Source organism: Lagenorhynchus albirostris, chromosome 3, assembly GCF_949774975.1.
Source record: "Lagenorhynchus albirostris chromosome 3, mLagAlb1.1, whole genome shotgun sequence".
Taxonomy (NCBI): Eukaryota; Metazoa; Chordata; class Mammalia; order Artiodactyla; family Delphinidae; genus Lagenorhynchus; species Lagenorhynchus albirostris.
Window position 1 is genome coordinate 94,439,812 of NC_083097.1, and position 23,504 is coordinate 94,463,315.

The window sequence follows — 23,504 nt, forward strand, 5'->3', positions numbered from 1 at the left end:
CCACAACAAAAATCTTCCTGTATCTTTAGTTTCTGTGCTCTTTACTGGAAAAAAAAAATTAGAATAAACTACATAAATCATCTTTGTTTTTTACATACTAGTATAATAATAAATGCTAACTCGTGAGTTCTAACTGACTATAAATTACCAGTAGGTGTTTTTGAGAAAGGAGTCCACTATCATATGCCTTAAGATAACATCAGTCAAGTATTGAGTTAATAAGAATACACTAGTATTTGGCGCAAATTTAATTTTATTAAACCTTACAATGAATGTTGTGGCGTATCATTTTCCATTGTGTGACAGTTTATTGGCTGGCATCTGAATACAGTACTTTTTGGAAAAATACACAATGGGAATTGACAAAAGGGAGAGAAACTAGTTGCTTAGTGATGTATGAGGGCAAAAAGGAAAAGATGACAATTAATTTTAGTTTTCCTAGTAACTAAAATGGTTAAAGTTCCAAGCAATAATGCTGCTGGTACAGTGCACAAGAATATGGTTATTATCTCATCCGGCCCCCACAATTCTGGGGAAATTAAAAGGATTATTATACCTGTAAAATTCAACCTAAGGCTTCTGCTGGGTAATATTATTTTAAAGAGCTACTTTTTCAAATATAACCTCAACAGTTTTCCCAAGTCACAGGAGACGGGGGCCTCGAAAACATTATACATTACAAGTCACTTTACAAGTGAGCAATCACTTAACTGCAAAATCATAATGGGCACCAAATTACCTTTGGTTGATTTGGGCTAATGTCCCTGTCAGATTTATGGATAAGAAAATGACTCTTTTTAAAATCTGTAATCCACTTGTCTTTATAATGTAGACTGGCATCTAAATAAAATGACCATTTCTTTTACAGAAATGATCAAGAGTGGAACATCTAAAATTCAGCAGGCCTTAACAGGGGATTTTTATGGAAATGCAACCAAAACTTATACATTAGCTCCAGCCAACATTACCATACTACAGTGTACAGCTGAGAGTACAATTAGCTCATTATTAAATTACTCATCTGTTGGTTAAAAAAAATAACACAAACTTAAGTTTTTTTTTTAAATTGTCTCACAATTTTGTGAATACTTTCTGACAAAGGCCTTAAACAGTATCTGAGGGCACATTTATGAAACAACCTCCTCTAAAATAAAATGGACAATTTTGAGCTTTTAAACTACGTGATTTTTCAAGAGCTCCTAACATCATTTGGGGAGATGGCAAATAGAGAACTGTATCTTAATTGAAATAAGGCATTTCAGTTATCAAGACTGAGGAATAGTTCTAAGTTATCTATATTCAGTGGTGGGAAAATGCTATGTAAAGAAATCCTTATTTTATACTAGAGTTGCACAATTCAAATTCACCTATAAAATAGTGTGAGATGTGCCTTACTATAAGAGCATGTAAGCCCTCCTACACCCTCCCAAAAAAAGGAATATTAAATCAGTTAAAATCCAATTGCTCACCGTTCACCCCAAAATTATTGAGATCAACTAATGTAGATTTACTGTACTTGCAAAATTTTCCTTTCTTTAAAAAAAAAAGGCTGTTCACGCATATAATTCTTATTCCAGAAGGTCAGAGGCAAATGATTTCAAAAATTGATATCTGATATTTCCAGAATAATTATCTAAATCACAAACTATTCTTAATTTATGTGGCAGTTCAAATATTTCATCAAATTTTCCTATAGTAAACAAGATATTAAAATCTCTTCATCAAAAGGTTGCAGAGCAACCATTTATATCCAAATCACCTTTTTCAATGGTGAAATTAAATATACAACCTAGTAAAATGAGTAAGGATATCTCTTAAAAAATTAAACTTCAATTATTTAACCAGAAAGTTAAGTCTAATGCTTTTTTGTTTATTTACTATTCTTCATTACAAGTTTTTTACTGAGTAAAGATGAAATAAACCTAATGTGACTGTTTGCAATGATGACTCCTTAAATACCCCTACATCAACCCTCAGAATAAAATGTCAACACAAAAATCCAAGTGATCAGGCTCATTAAACTCACAGGTAAACTGAGTTTTTCCTCAAACCAATAAGGAGCTTTTTATTCAGAACAATTGCATTAAGACATTTGCAGGGCAAATATGCCATCATAAATTTTATTCTGAATAACAATAAAGTGCTGAATGATAATTACCTGAATCTTTTTTAGTACTTTTCACTTATTTTTTCTTAAGTTAAAAGAGCCCTTTCTGTGGCATTAGCAAAGCTGTGAAAAAAAAAAAATCCAAAAAAAAAAAAAGAAAACAAAGAAGGGAGGGAGAGAGGAAAGAAAGAAAAGAAAGGAAGAGAAAGAAAAAGAGAAAAGAAAAGCTAATTTTCAGTAAGGGAAGAGGAAGCACTGCAACCTTTTGTGTTTAATTAGGGTGACAAATAATTGAGACCAAAGTAATTCATGCAAGTTATCTTCAAAGGTATACTTAAGCTTGAAGAAAGAAGGAACACTGTTACTGACCTCTGATACTATGGCAGTAAATTGCATACTAAAAATACCTTAATTATCCTAGATGCCTAGATCTGGCTTGGCAAGCATCATGCCACTGACATGCTTCAGCTCTTTTTTGTAAATAAAAGTGATTTGCAGTTCAATTACTGAATATTTCAGTGTGACTCATTAAGCTGTGTGATAAAACTTTGAGGTTAAATTTAAGCAAATTCTCTACACCTAATCACATCATCAGCACAAGCAGGACAATGCTGGCGCAGCATGAAAGGTGGGTCACTTTACAAAGATTCTTCCTTTTACTGCATGATATATTAAGACGACAGACCTAAATTTCAACTGGGTTAATGAGTTAGAATAGCTTTGTTTCCCAAATTTAGCACACAATAATTTCAGTGGATTAGAGAAAGAAACCTCAGATGTAAAGAAAAAAACAACAAAAAAGCTTGAGCTGTGGTAGCTAACCTGTAGCTCTAAAAATTGTCATGCTACAAGAGTACTTTCGTAAAATGAACTTTGTAACATACTTAGCAGTGTTTCAGAGTTGAAGGTGACCAACTGCTGCATAGAAAATATGCTAACATACAACAGTCAAGTTGAAGCCAGTGCATAGAGAAGATAAAGCACTTATGGTAACTGCAAATGGTAACAAGTCCATAAAGTTTGTACAACCTAACATGGATCCATAAGGGGAAAGAAATTGATAAGTAGAAATGGTTAAGTTAAAAATGAGGTGGAAACAGGGGAGAAGCTCAAAGAGAAGGAAGAAGCACAAAAAAGACATTCAATTGTATAAAATTCACAAACCAGAAAAGTATAAAGACACCACTGAAAAATGGTTAACTCTATCCCAAGCACCCAACAGCAAACAAAACCAGAATGGATAAGCCTTTGGCAGACAATTTTAGAAATCTGAATATGAGATTACATTTCTCAATAATTCACAAACAATATATTATATGGTATATTTATATTAAACACTGGGAAACCAATCCTGTAAATTTGATGCTTACAATGCTTTAGCCAATGAGAGCACGATGAAATCAAGCTAAATGAATGCTGGTGTTACCACAACAGTGCTCATTTATGAAACAACTGTTACCAAGTCGTGCTTCAACAGTCTATTATCATCTATGAAGTGAAACGAAGGTCTCTAGCTTTTCTGGGATATGCCCTTTATAGTATATTCTATGATTCACTATGACACGAGCAGCTAGACACTGCAATGTGGTATGATTTATAGGCTGGATCAAATTTTTAGCCATTTCCTTCTCGTCCAGCAAGTCACTAGCAGTTTGTTTGTGCAAGTTTGTGGCATCAAAATGTGCACCTGATTTAATAAGGAGATTCATGATGTCTGGATGGTTGTTCAGAGCAGCGATATGGAGGGGACTGTTGTCATCCGAGTCTCTGACGTTCACATCAGCACCACATTCTATCAGTATCGCAGTAACTTGCAGTGATGGAAATTTACAAACAGGGTACTGCCCTACACAGGTAGTATTCTTGTCCACAGCCAGATGAAGAGGGCTGAAGTTATTCTTTCCCCTTGGATGCAGCTTAAGAAACCTGTATATAGTTTGCTTTTTGAAATGATCCTGTTCTAGAGTACAAGGAACTTTTTCTAATATGCAAATCAAGTGCAAAATAATGGAAAGAGCCTTATTTAACTGTAATGGGTCTGCTGGACACTGAGTTTGTTTGATCGCTCGCTCTATTTCAAGGACACTTTTGCACAGTATGCCCATAAGATCATCAAATGTAACAGTGGTTCCCAGACCTTTAGCCCTATACTGTAGCATAAAAGAGAACAGTTCTGCAAAAGATAATAAGCTGCTGGCGGTCATCGGGCTTAGAGGGTCCAAATTGTTCTGCTGCATATCCAAAGCATACTTCCATAGGTTGATGCATCGTTTGAAATTTCCAGAGTCTGCATAGACAGCACCTCTATATCTAATATAGTAAGAGGTGTCAGGATGAGAAGGACCGAGAATACGTTCTCTAATTAATAGTGCCTGCATTCTCATCTCATCAGGATCAGCAATAAGACCTTCTAGCTCTTCTGCACTGTTTACCTCCTTGGCATAATCATAAGCCATTATTAGTGTCTGCGGTACTGGTTTGCTAATTATATTAGTCCTATCACTGTACCTCATGTTCATTGCCTTTTTCCAGTATTTCAAAGCCCCAAGGAGATCTCTTTTTTTGTCTACAAATGTAGCTCCCAGAAGCTCTAGAGCATTGATCCTTTCTGTCTTGCTGGTCTGTGCATGGTGAGTCAGGAAATCCACAATATTTGTGTGACCAGTCACACTTGCTGAGAGAAGGGGAGTCATTCCATAACCATCCTTTTCCATCTTGGCACAATACATAAGAAGCATCTTCATGATGTCCAAACTTCCAGATTCTGCGCAATCATGCAATGCAGTATTACCTTAAGGAGGAGGAAAAGAAGAGATAACATATTTGAGGGACCAGGATATAATGTAATACATATGTATACTTTAGAATCTAAAGAAAAGCAGGCAGCTCCAAGCTGCCCTCAATGGGACATACTTTAATTTGATTACAAATAAGAAAAAATGATCCCCAGCACCTAAAGCTAATGTCTGACACACAGCAGGGGGAAAAAATATTAGTTAAATTCTTTGAATAAACGAAATGACAAAATAAGGCATGAAAAGATATTCAAAGTCACTAAATGAAATTCAAAATTAATCCACGGCCTCTTGATATTTTTCAGTAATGTTTTCAAGTGTATATTCTACAACTAAAAACTGACAAAATGAAATTAACCACCTATTTACAGTTTTGCTGACAGTCACTTAACTTTCTGGGTCAGACTCCACATTTATAAATAAGAAATCTAGTCTGTAACACCTAAGAGTCTCCAATTTGATTCTAAGAGCCAGAAATTATTTTTTCAGTATTTCTGATTGCCAAGTGAACCTCAGCTGTTTTAGTCAAAAATCTTGGTAACAAAGTACAATACTTTCTTCAAAAAACTCACATAAGAAAAACAAGTCCACTGAAACCTAAAAAATATGTGGGTGGTTCAACATGAACTTTAAAAGGAGACATCTGAAGTGTCCTTTCATAATGGATTATTTCCCACTGTAATTTAATTTTCTTAAACATTCTTTTTAAATGTACTAAATGTTCTAACACCGTCCGATTCTTCCCACACATGCATTAAAACTGACAATAGACACTGGCACATTAGTAAAAGGCTGTGTGGATGGAACATACTAAGACATAATCACTCATTTTAGCTACCTAAATTTAATCTAAACATTCTACTAATGATCAAAACAGAAATTATCATGCAGACCTTTGATATCTACATACACTGTTTACAGAAAATTTCAACAGTCTTTTTAGGCTGTGTGTGTGAAAAATAACTAATATAGCTGGCTGAGACAGCTATCTTTAGAAAGACCTGCTTGCAAGGATGGCCCTGGGCTGGCATCTGGAATGTTGTCTGGTAAACAGTTCCAAGATATAAAACTTTCCCTAAATGATAAGGGTGGGCTTTTATGCTGACTACCTGCTTTCCTTCTGGGACTCTGGAATTTTGCGTATGTGCTCAGCAGAGGGTGCCTTTGTGACCAGTGCCCAATAAAAACCTGGACATTGAGTCTCTAACCATTCTCTCATCAATCAAAATGGGTTTCCCTGGGCAGGAATATTGCACACATGCATTTATGTTGCTAGGGGAAAACAGCTCTTTGTGACCTCACAGGAAGGAGAGAGCATAAAAAAGCCTGCACAAAGATTCCTCCAGGCCCCAACTGTGCCTTTCCTCTTATGATCCAGGTACATGTCCTTATTATATCACTGTAATAACTCTTAGCCATGAGTACAACTGTATGCTAAGTTACCTGCAAACATGGGGGTGGCCTTGAGGACCCCTGACACAGGATGTGTACTAGAAAGTTGTTTAAACCTGAATACTTCACGTAACAGATCTACAGATAAAATTCCAAAAAGCACAAGTTGTAATACATTAGGACTTTAAATCTCTTCACAAGTTTATCCTGTTTATTAGTTTTCCATTATATCTATAGGGATTATATTAAAAAATCTGGATATGTTGTGACCCAGGATTCCAATGGTCTACAATGGAAGGGTGTCTGATAGAATGTTTTAGCAATGTGTATGGTAACCAACCACTAAGAGAGCCCAGAACTTCTGACTACTAATGTTCATTTGCTCAAAATAATTTCAATTAAACATGACTACTACTAAGTATATTTTTAAAACTCTTTTGAATTATGGATCCCTAATATTCCCATTTTCTCTAAGAAATAGACAATATAATAGAAATATAAACAGAAGGCTTAGATGGCATTCTTCTCTATTCAGAACAATAAAATCAAGAAAAAGAATGCAGCAAAAGCCAGTTTTTTAAGTAACTGAACTGACATATTAGAAAAATGCAGAATATATATATTTTGAATACACCATATACTGAAAAAATGTTGTTTTGTTTTGTTTTTTGTTTTAAAGGAATAAGAGACTCTCACATCTAGTATTGGCAGAGGTAGCATGATTACCCTCCCAATCAGAACCAGAAAAGCTGAAAACTGCATTTAAAAAAAATCTGTACGACCGCCTGTAAGAGCTCACAGGGAGACAACATCCAGGAGAATAAAGAAAATTAGTTAAGTAAAGTCCAGAATTTGGGGAAGCTTTCCCCAACGACCTCTATTGATTCTGGAATAGGCAGCTAAAAAACTGGGCAGAGCTTTTGACCTTTCAGGGCTAGAGGAGAAAACTGGAGTCCAAAGCCCATTAAGAAATCCCTATACACTTTAGGTTATAGCTCTGAAGGGCTGCTCTCTAGGAGTTAAGGTGAAGTGCAAAGAAACCAGCGTTCACAGGCACTGAAATGCAAGTTAAAATCATCTTTATATTGAATTAAAGTGATCCAGAACTGCTAGTATATATGTAATCAAAAGCCAGAAGCAAATACAAATACTACTTAGATGAAGATATTATCATATTAGAGCTCAAATTATTTTTATATATTCTTCATATATAATGTTTGGTATCCAATCAAAAATAATGGACAAAAGAGAAAACAAGGAACCACAACACAAAAACCAAGGATAAGAGCTAAGAGAAAAGCCCAACAGAAGATCTAGATAATACAGTTATCAGACACAGACTTTAAAGTAATAATTATGCTTAGAGTATTCAGATATTTAAAAAAAATTTGAGAATTAGACAGAAAACTGCAAACTACAAAAAAGAACCAAACGGACATTCTAGAACTGAAAAACTCAATGGGTGGCTTTAAAAGCAGACTACACAGAGCTGAATAGAGAATTAGTGAACTAGAAAATTAAGTCAGATGAAAATACATAGAAAGAAGCATGCAAGTGAAAGGATGGAAAAACAGGAGACTATAGAGACAGAGGAAACGATGTCAGAAGGGATAACATGCTTAAAACCAGAATTATAGAGTAAGAAAATAGGCCCAAAGCAATATTTAAAGAGATAAAGTTTGAGAATCTTCTGAAGCTGATGAAAGATTAAGCATAAATTTAATAAGTTTTATAAACAACAAGGATAAACAAAAAGAAAGCCACACTGAGGCACTCTACGGCAGAACCGTTAAAAACTAAGGACAAAGAGAAAATCTTAAAACCAAAGAATAGGTGGACATGACCTGCCAAAGAACAACAATTAGACTGACAGCAAAGTTCTAATCAGAAACAAGAGAAGCCTTAAAGCACTAAAGGAAAATAAATGCCAACTTAGAATTCTGTGAAGTAAAGGACCATTTCAGGTGAGAAAGAAAAGATGAGCCACATGGAAGCCTGGAAAGGAGAGTATCAACATTGACAGAAAGGGTAAATTTGTGAGATATCTAAATAAATATTGACGTTAAAAATAATATCTTGTAACAGGGTTTGAAACGCATATAGAAGAAAAATGCTTGACAGCAATAGCATAAAAGTAAAGAGGGTAATTGGAGTTGAAGTATTCTAAGATTTCTGCCTTGCTTGGAAAGAGGTAAAATTAGAAATTTATGTTAGCCTTTATAAGTCAAAGTAGCACTATCTAGAGTAACCACTAAAATAATAGAGGGTATGCATGCATATAATTACTATATCCTCTAATATAGAGAAAAAATGAAAAATAATCCAAACAAAGACAGAAACAAAGCAAAACAGGTAGACAAATAAAAATCAGTAAGTAGCTAGGAGATTAAAGCCCAAATATATAAGTAGTTACATTAAATACAAGCAAACTAAATGTTCCATTAAGACAAAAACTGTCAGACTGAAAATACAAACACACATAGAACTCAACTACATGCTGCTTACAAGAGAAATACCTTAAATGTAAGGATAGAAAAAGGTTTAAGTGAAAAGATGAAAAAATATATATACTTTCTGCAAAAATTAACCATAAGAAAGCAGTCTGATATTAAAATATCAGATTAAGTAGACTTTAAAACAAAATACATGATTATAGATAAACATTTTATAATGGCATAAAATTCAAAACAACAGAAAGATATAATTCTAAATTTGTTTTCACCTAAAAACAGCAAAATAAATAAAGCAAAAATCAACAGAACTACAAGGAAAATCAGATAAATCCACTCATAATACATTAGAACACACCTTTTTCAGTTTAGGAGACCAAAACCAATAAGGATATTGAAAATTAAATGAACACTATAGAATTTAATTTTTTTCTAAGGACACATGGAACATATACAAATGCTGACTACATTCTGGGCCATAAAATGAGACTCACACAAATGTCAAGGGACTGAAATCACTGAATATGTTCTAAGTCCACAATACAAGTTAGATTAAAAACAAGCGGAAAAAAAAAAAAACCCTAGAAAAATCTCCACATATTTGAAATTTAAAAATATACTTTTAAATAGCCCACGGGTCAAAGAAGGAATCCCAATGGAAAGCAGAAAATATTTTTATCTGGATGATAATAAAAATGTTAAATAAAAAATCTTGTGGGATATGGCTAAACTATGCTTAAATGTACATTAGAAAAGAATGGCTTTTTGAAAAAACAGCTAAGTTTCCATCTCAAGAACTTATAGGGGAAAAACAATATATTAAACCTAGAGAGACTAGAAGCAAATAATAAAAAACAGAAATAAATGAAGAGAAAAGGTACCAGTATGCTAGCACGGCATTTTTCCCCTAAATTGTATTAACTATTGCGAACTTATATTAATAACTATGCAAAGTAGAGAAGATAAACTTGTCTACAAACAGAAACCAGAGAAATTGGTAGTAAAATAAAAACCCATGTCTCCCAGTTGCCATTTCAGTGTATTGCTCATTACTAAGGTCATATTTTAAATGCTAGTCATACTACACTCCAGTGAATAAGTTATTTCTAATATAAACCAAGCATCATAATAAAACTTCCACCAATCATATTACTTTCCAGCTCAAAAGCTTTCATGCTTCCTCTAAAGAAATAGCTGAAAATCTTTAAGATTTCAAAATTCTACAGCATTGATTCTCAAAGCACTATCTGTGTGAGGATGAGAAAGCAACAAGGCAGAAATCTATAGTTTTAGAAGGCATGTCATGTGAAGTAAAGCTTAATCTTGGTAGTGGGAACACACATAAGAAGATATACTCTGGGAAACAGATTTTTAAAAAGAGAAATATTTCCCTAACCTACCTCTCTAGCCTCATTCGTTGTCATCTCCAGTATGAATGCTGCTCTGTGAATCTAGCCCAGGAGCCAGCAAACTTCTTCTGTAAAGGGTTAGATAGTATTCCAGCTTTTGCAGTCCATAAGGTCTCTGTTGTAATCACTCAACTCTACCATATAACAAAAAGTATCCATAGGCAATTGGTTAAATTAATGGACATGGCTGTTTTCCAACAAAACTCTACTTATGGACATTGAAATGTGGCTTTTGTGTAATTTTCACATGTCATGATATATTATTCTTCATTTGATTTTTTTTTCAACCATTAAAAAATATAAAAAATATATCTTAGTTCTCAGGCAGTACAAAAACAGGGGGTGGGCAGGATTTGACCTCTGGGCCAGAGTTTGCCAACACCTTCTCTAACCCAAAAGACATCATCAATACCAGCCACACACAAGGCAAAGAAACTGCTTAGGCTTCCCATCACTGTATTCTAAGTTACCTCTCCCAGTTCCTGGAATAGTCCCGCTAACTTCCACCTCCATGCCTCTTCTCTTAATTTTCCTGTCAATATACTCTTTCTTCTTTGCCTTTTTAACTTCTTTTCCTCCAAGTTGCACCAGAAATTTCAGCTGCTCAAAGAGGCCTTCTTGGTTATACTATGTCAATTTATCATTTTGAGAATGCCTGGTGAATAAATGTTTCATTCATCCTGGTAAGTACTCATGTTATATCTACTACTATAATCTTACGTAATACCTTACATAATATGTTAGTGCTTCACAAATAGGTTTTCTTACCTAAACTGTCTATTCCTAAAGTACACAGAGCCTATGTTATATTTCCTTTATATCCCAGATAGCAGTTAGCTATCAAATATCAAATATCAATATCAAATAACAATATCAAAGCTAAGGTAGATTCTTAAATTTTTAATACTTGATATCACAAAAAATGATTCAAATAAGGACAAAATAACTTTAAAAACTAAAATCTTAGGGCTTCCCTGGTGGCACAGTGGTTAAGAATCCACCTGCCAATGCAGGGTTCATGGGTTCGTGCCCTGGTCCAGGAAGATCCCACATACTGCAGAGCAACTAAGCCCGTGCACCACAACTACTGAGCCTGCGCTCTAGAGCCCATGTGCCACAACTACTGAAGCCCACATGCCTAAGCCCATGCTCCGCAACAAGAAAAGCCATCGCAATGAGAAGGCTGTGCACCACAATGAAGAGTAGCCCCTGCTCGCCGCAACTAGAGAAAGCCTGCGCACAGCAACGAAGACCCAACGCAGCCAAAAATAAATAAATAAAATAAATAAATACATTAAAAAAAAAAGTAAAATCTTAGCAGGAGGGGATCACCTTTATTATTCTAACAGGTTAAGTATATAACCGCCACACTTTCATGCCCTGGAAGCCCTAAAAAATTTGTGAATTATAACCTAGACCATTACTTAAAAGTTAAGAAAACAGAGGTCAAAAAAAAACCCCAATACAAAAGCATAATTTTACAGCAACTATGTCATATCTCCAAGTGTCTTTACATAGTATATTTTGATAAAGTTGTAATCAGAAAATATACAACTGTTTCCTGCTTTTCACCTACATCTTAGTCATTTTGTCATGTTCCATGTATATAGTCTACATGAACTATTTACACAGATGCTACATAATCACTCTTAATGGCTTTATGGTTAAAGTTCAAGTAAGGAGGCATGTCATAATTTACATAAACACTTCTCTGTTGATGGATATCTGCATTCCTTCAGAATTTTCACTATTAAAATTAATGCCTAAAAAACTATAAGGACAGATAACAGACCAGTGATTGCCAGAGGGTGGGTGCTGAGAGAATGGTTAACTGCAAAGGGGCATACAGGAAGTTTTCATTCCACCTCTATTGTAGTGGTGGTTAAATTACAGTTTATGTTTTTCAAAACTTAGGGAACTGGGCTTCCCTGATGGCGCAGTGGTTGAGAATCCGCCTGCCAATGCAGGGGGCACGGGTTCAAGCCCTGGTCCAGGAAGATCCCACATGCCGCAGAGCAACTAAGCCCACGCGCCACAACTACTGAGCCTGTGCTCTAGAGCCCGCGAGCCACAACTACTGAACCCGTGTGCCACAATTACTGAAGTCCGCACGCCTAGACCCCATGCTCTGCAACAAGAGAAGCCACCGCAATAAGAAGCCTGCGCACCTCAACGAAGAGTAGTTCCCACTCACCGCAACTACAGAGAGCCCACGCGTAGCAACAAAGACCCAACACAACCAAAAAAATAAAAAATAAAAAAAGTAATTGTGGTGATGGCTGCACAAATCTGTGACCATACTAAAAATCAATGATGGGTGGTTTTTAAATGCGTGAATGGTATGTGAATTATGTCTCAAAGCTGTTTTAAAATCAAAGTATTTGTTTTTAGTGAAGTATAAGTTTTGACTGATAGAAACAGCAATTAAAAGGTTTTTTATCATAACAGATTTGTCTGGAAATGCACAAAAACAGTACTTATTGTAACAGGGAACAGCCAATTTTGACTCCATGTTGGATCTGTTTCTTTGACTTTAGCCTTTGCTTTTCGTTGCTTTTGTTATTATAATCATACATAATTTCCTGCCTCAGGGAACCCTACCCACCTGTGAATGGCTGCAAGAAAAAAGAAATTAACACATCCCCTCCGGGAGGCTGGCCATTCCAGGAGACGTTCTCCAAGACTGATGGCCCTTTTTACTTTACTTCCTCCCCACCTCTCCCTCTCTATTCTGCCTTTTTACTTTACTTCCGATTCTGTAAAAAAAACTGGCATCCAGACCCCATAAGGTGGTTTTTTGGGGGACCCTAGTCTGCCATCTTCTCGGTCTGCCAGCTTTCCGAATAAAGTGGTACTCCTTGCCTCAACACCTCGTCTCCCGATTTGCTGGCCTGTCGTGCGGCGAGAAGAGCCAGCTTACACGACAGCTCCAGCTCGCTCATCATCTCTCCTCTTTAGCCTGCTGTGCTTGGCATCCATTCTTCTACCTTGCAGCTGGGGCTAAGCCGAGTCTTTAAGAGAGGTCCACCTATAAACATGGGGGCCGGGGGGCGGGGAGGGAGGGGTGCAGTTCAACTGCATAACAAGGCTGATTGCAAGCATTTTACTCCTGGAATAGCTAATTGGTATGTGTTAAGGGAGCAGGCGGGAAAGGGTAAAGAGGAAAACTTCAGGGTATCAAAGGAGCACTAGAAGGTTCCTCTGCTCAGAATATAATATTTCCCTTCCCCATGTATGCTGTAACACCAGAGATACTCAAGGACAAGAGTTTGAAAAAACAAAAAAAAGAATCAAAAATAGGATAGGGGGGGCTTCCCTGGTGGCGCAGTGGTTGAGAGTCCACCTGCCGATGCAGGGGACACGGGTTCATGCCCTGGTCTGGGAAAATCCCACATGCCGCGGAGCGGCTGGGCCCGCGAGCCATGGCTGCTGAGCCTGCGCGTCCGGAGCTCGTGCTCCGCAACGGGAGAGGCCACAACAGTGAGAGGCCCGCGTACCACAAAAAAAAAAAAAAAAAAAATAGGATAGGGGGCTTCCCTGGTGGCGCAGTGGTTGAGAGTCCGCCTGCCGATGCAGGGGACGCGGGTTCGTGCGCCGGTCCGGGAAGATTCCACATGCCTCGGAGCGGCTAGGCCCGTGAGCCATGGCCTCTGAGCCTGCGCGTCCGGAGCCTGTGCTCCGCAACGGGAGAGGCCACAACAGTGAAAGGCCCGCGTACCGCAAAAAAAAAAAAAAAAATGATAAAAAGCTACTGGTATTAAGATTACCACGTGCCTTCCCCTCATTAATTCTTTATATAAGGCAGTGAGCTAGGAACGCAGAGAAATTTAACAATACAGGTCCTTGAGCTCACTACAAAGTTAAATGCTAAAAAATGCTCAAGATGCATTCATGTGACTCAAGGGGGATGAGGACTGGCCTTTGAAATGGGTCTTGATAGCAAGCAGTAATATCTGAGCTAAGGGATCAGGACTAAATTCAACTAATAATAGTATAATTTGATGAAAATTACACAACATAAGTTGATGAAAACATCAACATTACAATTCAGACTTACATTCTAGTTCAGACTCTCTATTCAACTGCAGCTCTACCCAAAGGTAGGGAAAAAAGAGGAAGAGATATTTTAATCAAATTTGCATCCATGTGACTTCTCTACCTGGGCCTCTCCCCAACTCTTCCACCTCTATCTTCCAACACATGCATTCCCGATGTCTCAGTAGCATACATCTTTAGAATGCCATGGGCTTCCTAAATTTTCTTTTAAACAAATTTAATTAATCAATGTGATTAAAATCTCATAAAGATGAACTCAGTGAGGGAACTATATGTAGCTAAAAGATCAATAAGTAAAACTTAACCACTGCCTTAAATTTGTGTTGCTGGGGATGACTCTGAAATAGCAGTAGTGTTCAGGAACTACTCATTTTCACCATCTTCAGTTCAATCTTGTGAGGACACAGTTTACAATCCAATCTTCACGGATAGAGGAACACAATAGATATTTCCCTACTGCACTCAATAGACACATCATCTACAGCTTAGCTTCCCCAACGAGGATGCCAAGTTTCCCCGAAGACACAGAGAAAGTGTGCCAGGAGATACAGGAGGGAAAACGATGAACAAGAAACAACTTGCAGGAGCAACTTGATCTGGGATTAAAATGTTAATGAACTCAACTAGTTAAACATTATTATTATAACAAAATAAGTATGGAATGTTACAGAGTAGAAAGAAATTTTAAATCCCTCTCTTTCACTCTTCTCTGCTACTAGGTGTGTTCTGAGGTAACCAAGAGCTGAGCTAGAGTTCTCAAAGAAAAACAGAATTTCAGCTTCCAACACTCTCAGTCCTGAAGTATACAAATAAACTACCTACATGACAATAGTCATTATCCTTGTCCATTCTCTTAATATCAACCATTCTTAATTTACAGTGGAGATTTTCTTACATGAAATTCCTTTGGATTTACAGTGGATAAGAGAAAAAAAGGATTTCTTTTTTTTAACATTCTCTTGATTGAAATACATTCTCTTGATTGAAATATTTGATTGAAATACAATCAAATACTTGATTGAAAACTGCCTATACTATAGGAGAGAAAGAATGCCTGGGGTTTGCTTCAAGCTACTGCAGAGAACAAAAGGAGGGAGAAATATATTTTTTAACATATATTAGCAAATGTGGATAAATGCTGAAGCAAGGTGATAAATACATAATGGTTCTAAGTATTCTTCTCTCTTTCTCCACTTACATATAAGTTAGAAAACTTCCATAATAAAGAGGCAAATAGGGGCTTCCCTGGTGGCACAGTAGTTAAGAATCCGCCTGGTGGGCTTCCCTGGTGGCGCAGTGGTTAAGAATCCACCTGCCAATGCAGGGCACAGGGGTTCGAGCCCTGGTCTGGGAAGATCCCACATGCCACGGAGCAACTAAGCCTTGTGTGCCACAACTACTGAGCCCACGTGCCTAGAGCCCGTGTTCTGCTACAAGAGAAGCCACTGAAAGGAGAAGCCCGCGCACCACAAAAAAGAGTAGCCCCTGCTTGCCACAACTAGAGAAAGCCCGCACACAGCAATGAAGACCCAATGCAGCCAAAAATAAAGATTTAAACTAAATTAATATAAATAAGTAAATAAAACCAAGGTTTAAAAAAAAAAAAAGAATCCGTCTGCCAATGCAGGAGACACGGGTTCGAGTCCTGGTCCAGGAAGATCCCACATACCATGAAGCAACTAAGTCCATGTGCCACAACTACTGAGCCTGTGCTCTAGAGCCCGCGAGCCACAACTACTGAGCCCGCGTGCCACAACTACTGAAGCCCGCACGCCTAGAGCCCGTGCTCGCAACAAGAGAAGCCACTGCACTGCAACAAAGAGTAGCCCCCACTCGCCACAACTAGAGAAAGCCTGTATGCAGCAACGAAGACCCAGTGCAGCCATAAATAAATAAATAAATAAATAAAAGATTTATTTATTTTTAAAAACGAGGCAAAAAACTGCCTGATCTAGCTCTCTCAAACCCTTTTAAAGTTAACCATACTTACGAGCCTACATGGTTTTCTCCCTTTTCTAAGCTCCTATAGAGTTCTACCTGTACCACTCACTTTTCACCATCACTGTCTTAATGTCTTCATGTACGTATTTCTGTACTACAAGGACCAGAAAACAGTCCTTGCCATCCAAGAGCTTATAATCTTTCCTCTCCTAAATGCAACACATTCATTCAACAAACTCATTTATCAATTGCCCCCTGTGGGCCAGATTACTCTTTCTAACACATGGATACAAACACCAGGTCTCTAGCCTCAATGAGCTCACAATGTAACAGAATTAGAATGTACTAAGATGGGTTTCTCTAAAAAAAAAAAAACACCTCAGTCGTTCCTCTGCTGAAAACATTCACCGACTTACCTACCACTGCATAAAGAATAAAGTCAAACTCCTTTACCTGGAAGTCAATGTCCTTTTATACTCTAGCCCTGACTGCCCTTTGGTCCAAATATGCTACTTTCCAATTTCTGTACCCTCCAAGCATATTTCTCAATGTGTCTTTCCTTATGCCATTTCCTAAGCCTTAAAAACTGGATCAAATCCCTTCTGCAGATCTCAACTCCAACAATCCTTTCAAAGCCCAGTTAACTCCATGAGGCCTTTCCAGTCAGTACACTCTTCCAAAATCCTATATAATGAATTTATACCATTCCTTTATCGGTGAACAAATGTGATGTGCTGTATCTTTTCAGAGCCTCCACAATGTCCAACACAATATCTGGCCTACAGAAAATGCACAGGAATTATCCTATTACTAATTTACTTAATTACCTTGGGTATCTAAAATAATTGACCCATGCGTGAGGATAGCCTGTCCTCTGGGGCCAGTCTCCCCAATCCCAACTCAAAGAGCTGTTCTATATAGGTCTGTAGTACTCAACCAATCACTTTCAGGTGCTCAATTTCCAGTCAAATTTGGGTGTAAAAGCAGAATTGAGGGTTTAAGTAACTTTTCCATAGATCTGCAAAGTCCTATTATGAGTCAAAACATAAACAAACAAACAAAAAAACCCTCAAATATAAAAGAACCAGGGCTTCCCTGGTGGCGCAGTGGTTGACAGTCTGCCTGCTGATGCAGGGGACACGGGTTCGTGCCCCGGTCCGGGAGGATCCCGCGTGCCGCGGCCACTGGGCCTGCACGTCCGGAGCCTGTGCTCCGCGACGGGAGAGGCCACATCAGTGGGAAGCCCGCGTACCACACAAAAAAAAAAGAACCAAAGAAAGCCAAAGATGACTATAAACCGTGAAGTACTGAGATCAGTGTTATGGCCCTAAGATGGGCTTGTCTAATCACTCCTGATTTGAGGTCTATATTTAAATAGCAACCAACTTTCCTGTCTCAAAAATGAACTGTTGTGTTAAACTGCAGCAGCATTTCTAAATATCTCAGTTTTTCTCCCCCTTTTGAATGGCATGGGAAAAAATGGAACCCACTGTCCCCTCAGGTAATGAGTTAGTTGGGGATAAAGTATTTCCAAAAATCTAAAACAAGAAAGCACTACTGCTGCATTTACCACAGTGTGGTTTAAGTATCTACTTATGAACCTGTCTCTCCAAACAAGCCATGAGCTCCTGAAGAGCAGGGAATCAAGGACTGGATACCTCGTCTTACTCATCTTTGTATATCCTAAGTCAAACAGTCTGGCACACTCAAGGGACTCAATAAGTGCTCTCTCAATTAATGAATGAATTCCACCTTAGGTTAAAACATGTTCAAAATGCCAACCGCCTGTTAAAAAGTAATGGAAAGAGGTTAGATAATATATTCAAATGTCAACTGCCTGTTAAAAAGTAATGGAAGGTAGAAGTCACATGCATTTTATATTTAAGCAAACCAAGCATAATCTACTGACATTTTCCTTCTTCAGAACCATTTCCAACAGTTTACATATAAAATTTCCTAAGAAATTATCCCATTTTATCCCTCATCTTATCAGTCTTTTCCATTTTTTGCATGGGGATAAAAATGTGGGAAAAAAAAATCCTTTCTAGACACTCTACCAGATCCTTCTCCAGTGTTCCTGCCTCAGTTTCAAATAGTTCCTGTTTTTTTATTACCCCCCAAACCCATAAAATAAAAAAAAATCTGAAAAATCGATGAGGGAATTATCAAAGAATGGAAGCTTCAGGACCAGAGTGGGGGAGGTACATACGTACTTTAATCTGCCCCCAATATTCTTTAAGACTCACTGTCAAATTTAAAAGGCACTATGCAAAAGTTAAAGTACTGCACACAAAGTGATACGTTATATATACATATACTACACACGTATGTATTATGTGTATATATGTATGTATATAAAACTGAAGCTATATGAAAACAATTTTTGGTATAAAATTGTTTTCTCTTATGTGTACTTCTTTAAACAGCATAAATACTAGATATTGATACTGAGGTAAAAAAAGAAAAAACTCTAGAATTAGCCAGAAGAGGGAGTATACACATCCTCAAGTACAAAACTATATGATGATGGTGTTAAAAGGTTTTATTACCTCTGAAATAGCAAAGGTAATCAAGTTAAATATTGTTCACAGTTTACTAAGGGAAAATGCTCACTAAAATATGGGCTATTTACACTATAGTTCTCCCATACATTATATCTCTAGAAGTATAAAGAACTTTGAAAAAGAGAATGAAAAATAGTACCAGTACTAACCTCTCCAGTGACCTAAGTTTAAAACATGCCCCAATTTGATTTAAATACGTGAGTTTATCAACAATCTCTACATCATTAGGCTGATGAATAAAAAGCCCAAAACAAACTAAAAATTCAACAAGCCTAAACATGCAGCCATACCTTTTAACCCTTTCTCTTCTAGGTATGATTTCAAAGCATTCCCAATACTAACATGGTCAATTAAGCAGTAATTTGTTCTTTTAAAACAAACATTCTTTAAAAGAATGATGATTGTTTAAAAAAAAAGAAAGTCATGCTGTCCTTTTACCCAACACCTACATCAAAGATAATCAGAAACAATAAATCATTCATAGGAAAGAATGTTTACAGAAACATTTCTTATAGTGAGAAGGCAGAAGCAATGTAAAACTCCATTAGTAGAAGAGTATGCAGCTACTGAAATTAAAGAGCTATTATTAATGACATTAAGGATAACATTTATTAAGCTAAAAAACAAGTACAGAAGAGCATATAAAATAAAATTTCATACATATATCTAAATGCAAAATTCAGTATCTTTGGGAGGATTATCTCTAAGTGCTGGAATTTTGTGAGATTTTATATTTCCTCAGGAAAAAAATTTACAAAAAAATCACAATGTGGCTGTAACATTTTTATGACAAACCTTTTTAAAAAAGATTATACTAACTTCAGTAAATATGTCCAGTAACTATGTGGTGCCCCATAATTGTGTGGTTTAGCCACTCTGAGAGGCAATCAGTCACTATCACAATGATAAACTGCACATTCACTTTGATTTAGCAATTACACTTACAGGTATTTATAATACAATTATTTTCACATAAGTGTGCAAAGCCACAGATTTGTTCAAGAATATTCACAGCAGCATTGTTTATTTTGGATGTGACCTGTCTGTCAACAGGGACTAGATAAATTATGCACACTCATACAATGAAATACTGTGTAGCCATGAAACAGAATGAGGTAGCCACGTGTGTTGGAGCTGAATGACATTCAAGATAAATTAAATTGAAAAAAAAAGAAAGAACAGTATGCATCAACTAACAAAGAAGAAAGAGGGAGAGATATACAGACAAGTATACTTGTATTTGCATAGACTATCTTGAGGACACACAAAACACTGTAAACAATGGTAGCTGGTGGGTTGGAGGTCTAGAAATGAAGGGTGTTAAGACTTATTTTTCATACTAAACACTGTAAACCAATTTATATTGTATGATTTTTTTTTTACCATGTATGTATGCTCCTTTAAGTTTTATAGTTTTTTAATATTACGCAGTGAATTACTTTGCTGTTGTATAAACAAATATGTTTAAGGAAAATAATGTTAATGCTAAGTATTAATATTATACTATCAAAACATTTGTTTTTAAGGGTTAAAAAAATCCTAAACTATCATCTGAACAGTATACATGACCATAAACCTGAACTCTTCTTCTGGACAAAGAAGTTTACATTGTTGCTAGTCAGCAAATCCACATCTGCTTAACCTAGTCCTTGTTTTGCTCTGGGCATTGTGGTAGTTTAAAAAAATCTGTTCTCTCTTGCTATATTTAATGAAAGGATTTTCTATTGGCCACACAGTAAGTATGGAATAAGGGAACAGATTTTCTCCTTTTCATGGATATTAATCCTCCCGGGTCAGTATGGCCTAGCCATCCCTGACAGAATAACAAATGAAATGCCTACATAAGACAAACATGACAATGACTCACTAAGTATAGTAGTTTCTACTCCAAGGGTATTCTAAGAAAATAAAACTAAGAAAAATATATTAAATCAAGTTAAGTAAACTAAGTAAATTAAGTAAACACAAGTCTAATGGCTCAGATCAACTGCCACTAACATGCTCGAAACTTTGGGGAACCCACTTCCCATAAATTGTAAGTTACTCCAAATAAAGAGAAAATGCGGCTTAACACAGTGATAGAGGGTGTTTTTTCTAAATCACATTTGTCCCATGTACTATCAAATACCAAAGAAACAATCAACAAGGTTATACTGGAAGGGATACCTAATCAAAATAGGTCTGTCAGTGTTGGCTTACTCAACACCACTGCTTATAATTGTGTATCAAACTTCCTGAAAATAAGTGGTAAACACTTAAAAAATTAAAATGAATATGAACTCACCTTTAACACTTTTTCTATTAACATCTGCCCCCTTTTCAAGTAAATACTGAGCAATCTCTTTGTGTCCTTTGTAACATGAGATCATCAAGCATGTATGCCCATGTCGGTTTGACACTTCCAAATCAGCTTTGTGTTCTACCAGGTACTTGACTATTTCCAAATGGCCATCGAAACAGGCAGCTCGAAGAGGAGTTGAATTGGTTAAAGTCGTGTTGTTGACAGACGCTCCATGATTTAACAAAGACTGAACCACCTTCAGATGTCCTGCTGCAGAAGCGGCCCACAAAGGGGGAGCCCCCTCAATGGTTTCGCCATCAAAATTGACCGAGCCCCCGACTTCTATGGAGGCACTGCACTGCTCTAGGAGAAATTCCACCATGTCAAGGTGCCCATACCTGGCGGCCATCAAGAGTGGGGTGGCCCCATTTGTTTTTTCAGAGATCAAGGAGGAAACCTCCTCTTTAGATTTGCTTGCCAACAATTTGGTGAGAAGCCGGAGTTTGCCATCTCGAGCTGCATTAAATACTGCTGTCTTTAGATCCATTTATGTCCAGTTGAGAGGCTGTGCTTTATTTATCTTTCAAAGCAAAGCTCCAGCTTAACTCTATTGACACAGGCAAGGGTTACAGGAACCAAAGTTCAGTGTTAATCACGGCGCCCCAGAACGGATGTATGTTCTGTCTATTGCCGTCCAACATATGACAACCAGAGCGCCAAACTGGAGAAAGAAAAAAAAAAAAAGTAGCGGTTTTGAAATTTCCATAGGTAAAGGCGAAAACACTAGGTTTTCTTAATTTTTACTCCTGGGGACGGGGGGAGCCACACTTTAGGGACTACTCCGCCTCCCCAAAAAAGGTGGGAAAGAAGAATACAAAAAAGATACACACAGAGACCCAAATGTTATGGTGGGAGACAGTCTCTTCTCTGTATACGGTAAATTTAAACACTACAGGCAACCGGTTTTCTCGCCTCCTAACCAGCCAAGCTTTGGGCTAGTTTTGCTTTGCACACGCCCAGAGAGAGTACAACCCAAAGAGGCAGGAGACGCGGGTGCAGAAATGTTTCCCTTTCTCACATCTGCAGAGGAGAGCGGGCCAAGGGCGCGAGGCTGCAAGGCCTCGCCGTGGCCAGGATGGCTTTCGAGAAGGAACAAAAAAGGTCGGACCCAACAAACCGCGGCCAGCTAACGCCAAAACCCTCACCCAAAAGGTTCCCTCTCCTTTAAAACTACTCGAGGCTCTCAGGAAATCCGGCTGCCTTTTAGCTAACTTCGCCCGCCCCATTCTGATCCCCACCCCCCGCCCCGCAAAGGGGTCCGTAGGTTCCCCAAACCACAGCCGCCCCTACACAACCTTCACCTCTACCTTTTCCCGATAGGGGCAGCCCCCTCCCCAAACTCCTCCATCAACCACGACCCCCTCCCGCAGGCCGATCAGCCTGTGGCCTCCAGCCCGCTGCCCGCCTTCCGTTCCCGCAAGCGCCCTCCTTCCCCTTCCCGCCCAGGCCTCCCCGCGGGAGCCTCAGGCCGCGGCCCGGGCTCGGCCGACCGCCGCCGCCGCCGCCTCCACTACCTGCCACGGGGCTAGTCCTCCCCGCCGCCGCCGGCCGCTCGGGCTCGGGCTGCCCCCTCAAAATGAGACCGCTATCCGCGCCGCCGTCCGGACCGCCCAGCTCCGCCTGCGGCCGCACAGCTTCTCCATACCCCGCGCCCCACAGGAATGAATCCGGCCGCGCCGCTCGCCCCGCCTCGCCTCGCCCCGCCCCGCCCCGGCGAACTGCCTCCCGCCCTCCCAGTCTGCGCGGGCTGCAGCGGCTACAGCAGCAGCCGCGGCGGATGGTGTAATGGACTGCGGGACGGGGGCCGGACGTGCCAGAGCACTGCTTCACATCACCGACGCGGCAGCCTCGCCATTGGGCCGGGGGAGGGCGGCGGCTGCCGCGAGCAGCCGCCTAGGGGCGGGGCGGGGCGGGGCGGGGCGGGGCCACGCCGGAGGCGGCCGCCGAAGGTTGGCGGAGAGGCTGTCGAGGTGTCGGGGGCTGCTCCGCGCTCCACCTTTCGGGGCGCTGGTTTCGGGTACCTTTGGGTTCCAAGGCCATAACCCCCCAGAGGAGTGGTAGCCATTCGTTCTTTCTCGCAGACATCAACTCTTTCAAACTAGTCTCTTCTAAGGTTCCTTCCTTTGCTGGGCCCTGGAATATACCGAGCTCGTTGTGAGGCCTCAAAAAAGCAAAACAAGAAAAACGCAACAAACTTGAGAAAAAGCTTAGTTTTGGAGGCTGCCAAACATGGCTTAGTTTATAAAAATATGAACTCTAAGAAAATATAAAGCTACAAGGAATGATAAAGCTTAACAGCAGTGTAAGTCATCGAGTTCTTCACTCTGAACAGTAAAACCAGGAAATGAGAGGAAGCTAAAAAGTTAATATAAATGAAAAGAATTACTACTTTGTGCAGCAGGAAATAAACTTGTGGAATTCATGACGTTAACACATGGGATGTTTTAAA

The 23,504-nt window shown here is 38.6% G+C and overlaps 1 protein-coding gene across 1 annotated transcript; it reads right to left on the reverse strand.

Annotated features, from left to right (window-relative positions):
* Nucleotides 1–235: 235 nt before the first annotated feature.
* On the reverse strand, nucleotides 236–22,762 carry FEM1C (fem-1 homolog C). Its single transcript, XM_060143409.1, has 3 exons — nucleotides 22,570–22,762; nucleotides 20,999–21,716; nucleotides 236–4,898 (listed from the first exon to the last, which is right to left on the reverse strand). The coding sequence occupies exons 2-3, from the start codon at nucleotides 21,540–21,542 to the stop codon at nucleotides 3,592–3,594; spliced, it is 1,851 nt and encodes a 616-aa protein (XP_059999392.1). The 5' UTR covers nucleotides 21,543–21,716; nucleotides 22,570–22,762; the 3' UTR covers nucleotides 236–3,591.
* Between the last annotated feature and the right edge of the window lie 742 nt (nucleotides 22,763–23,504).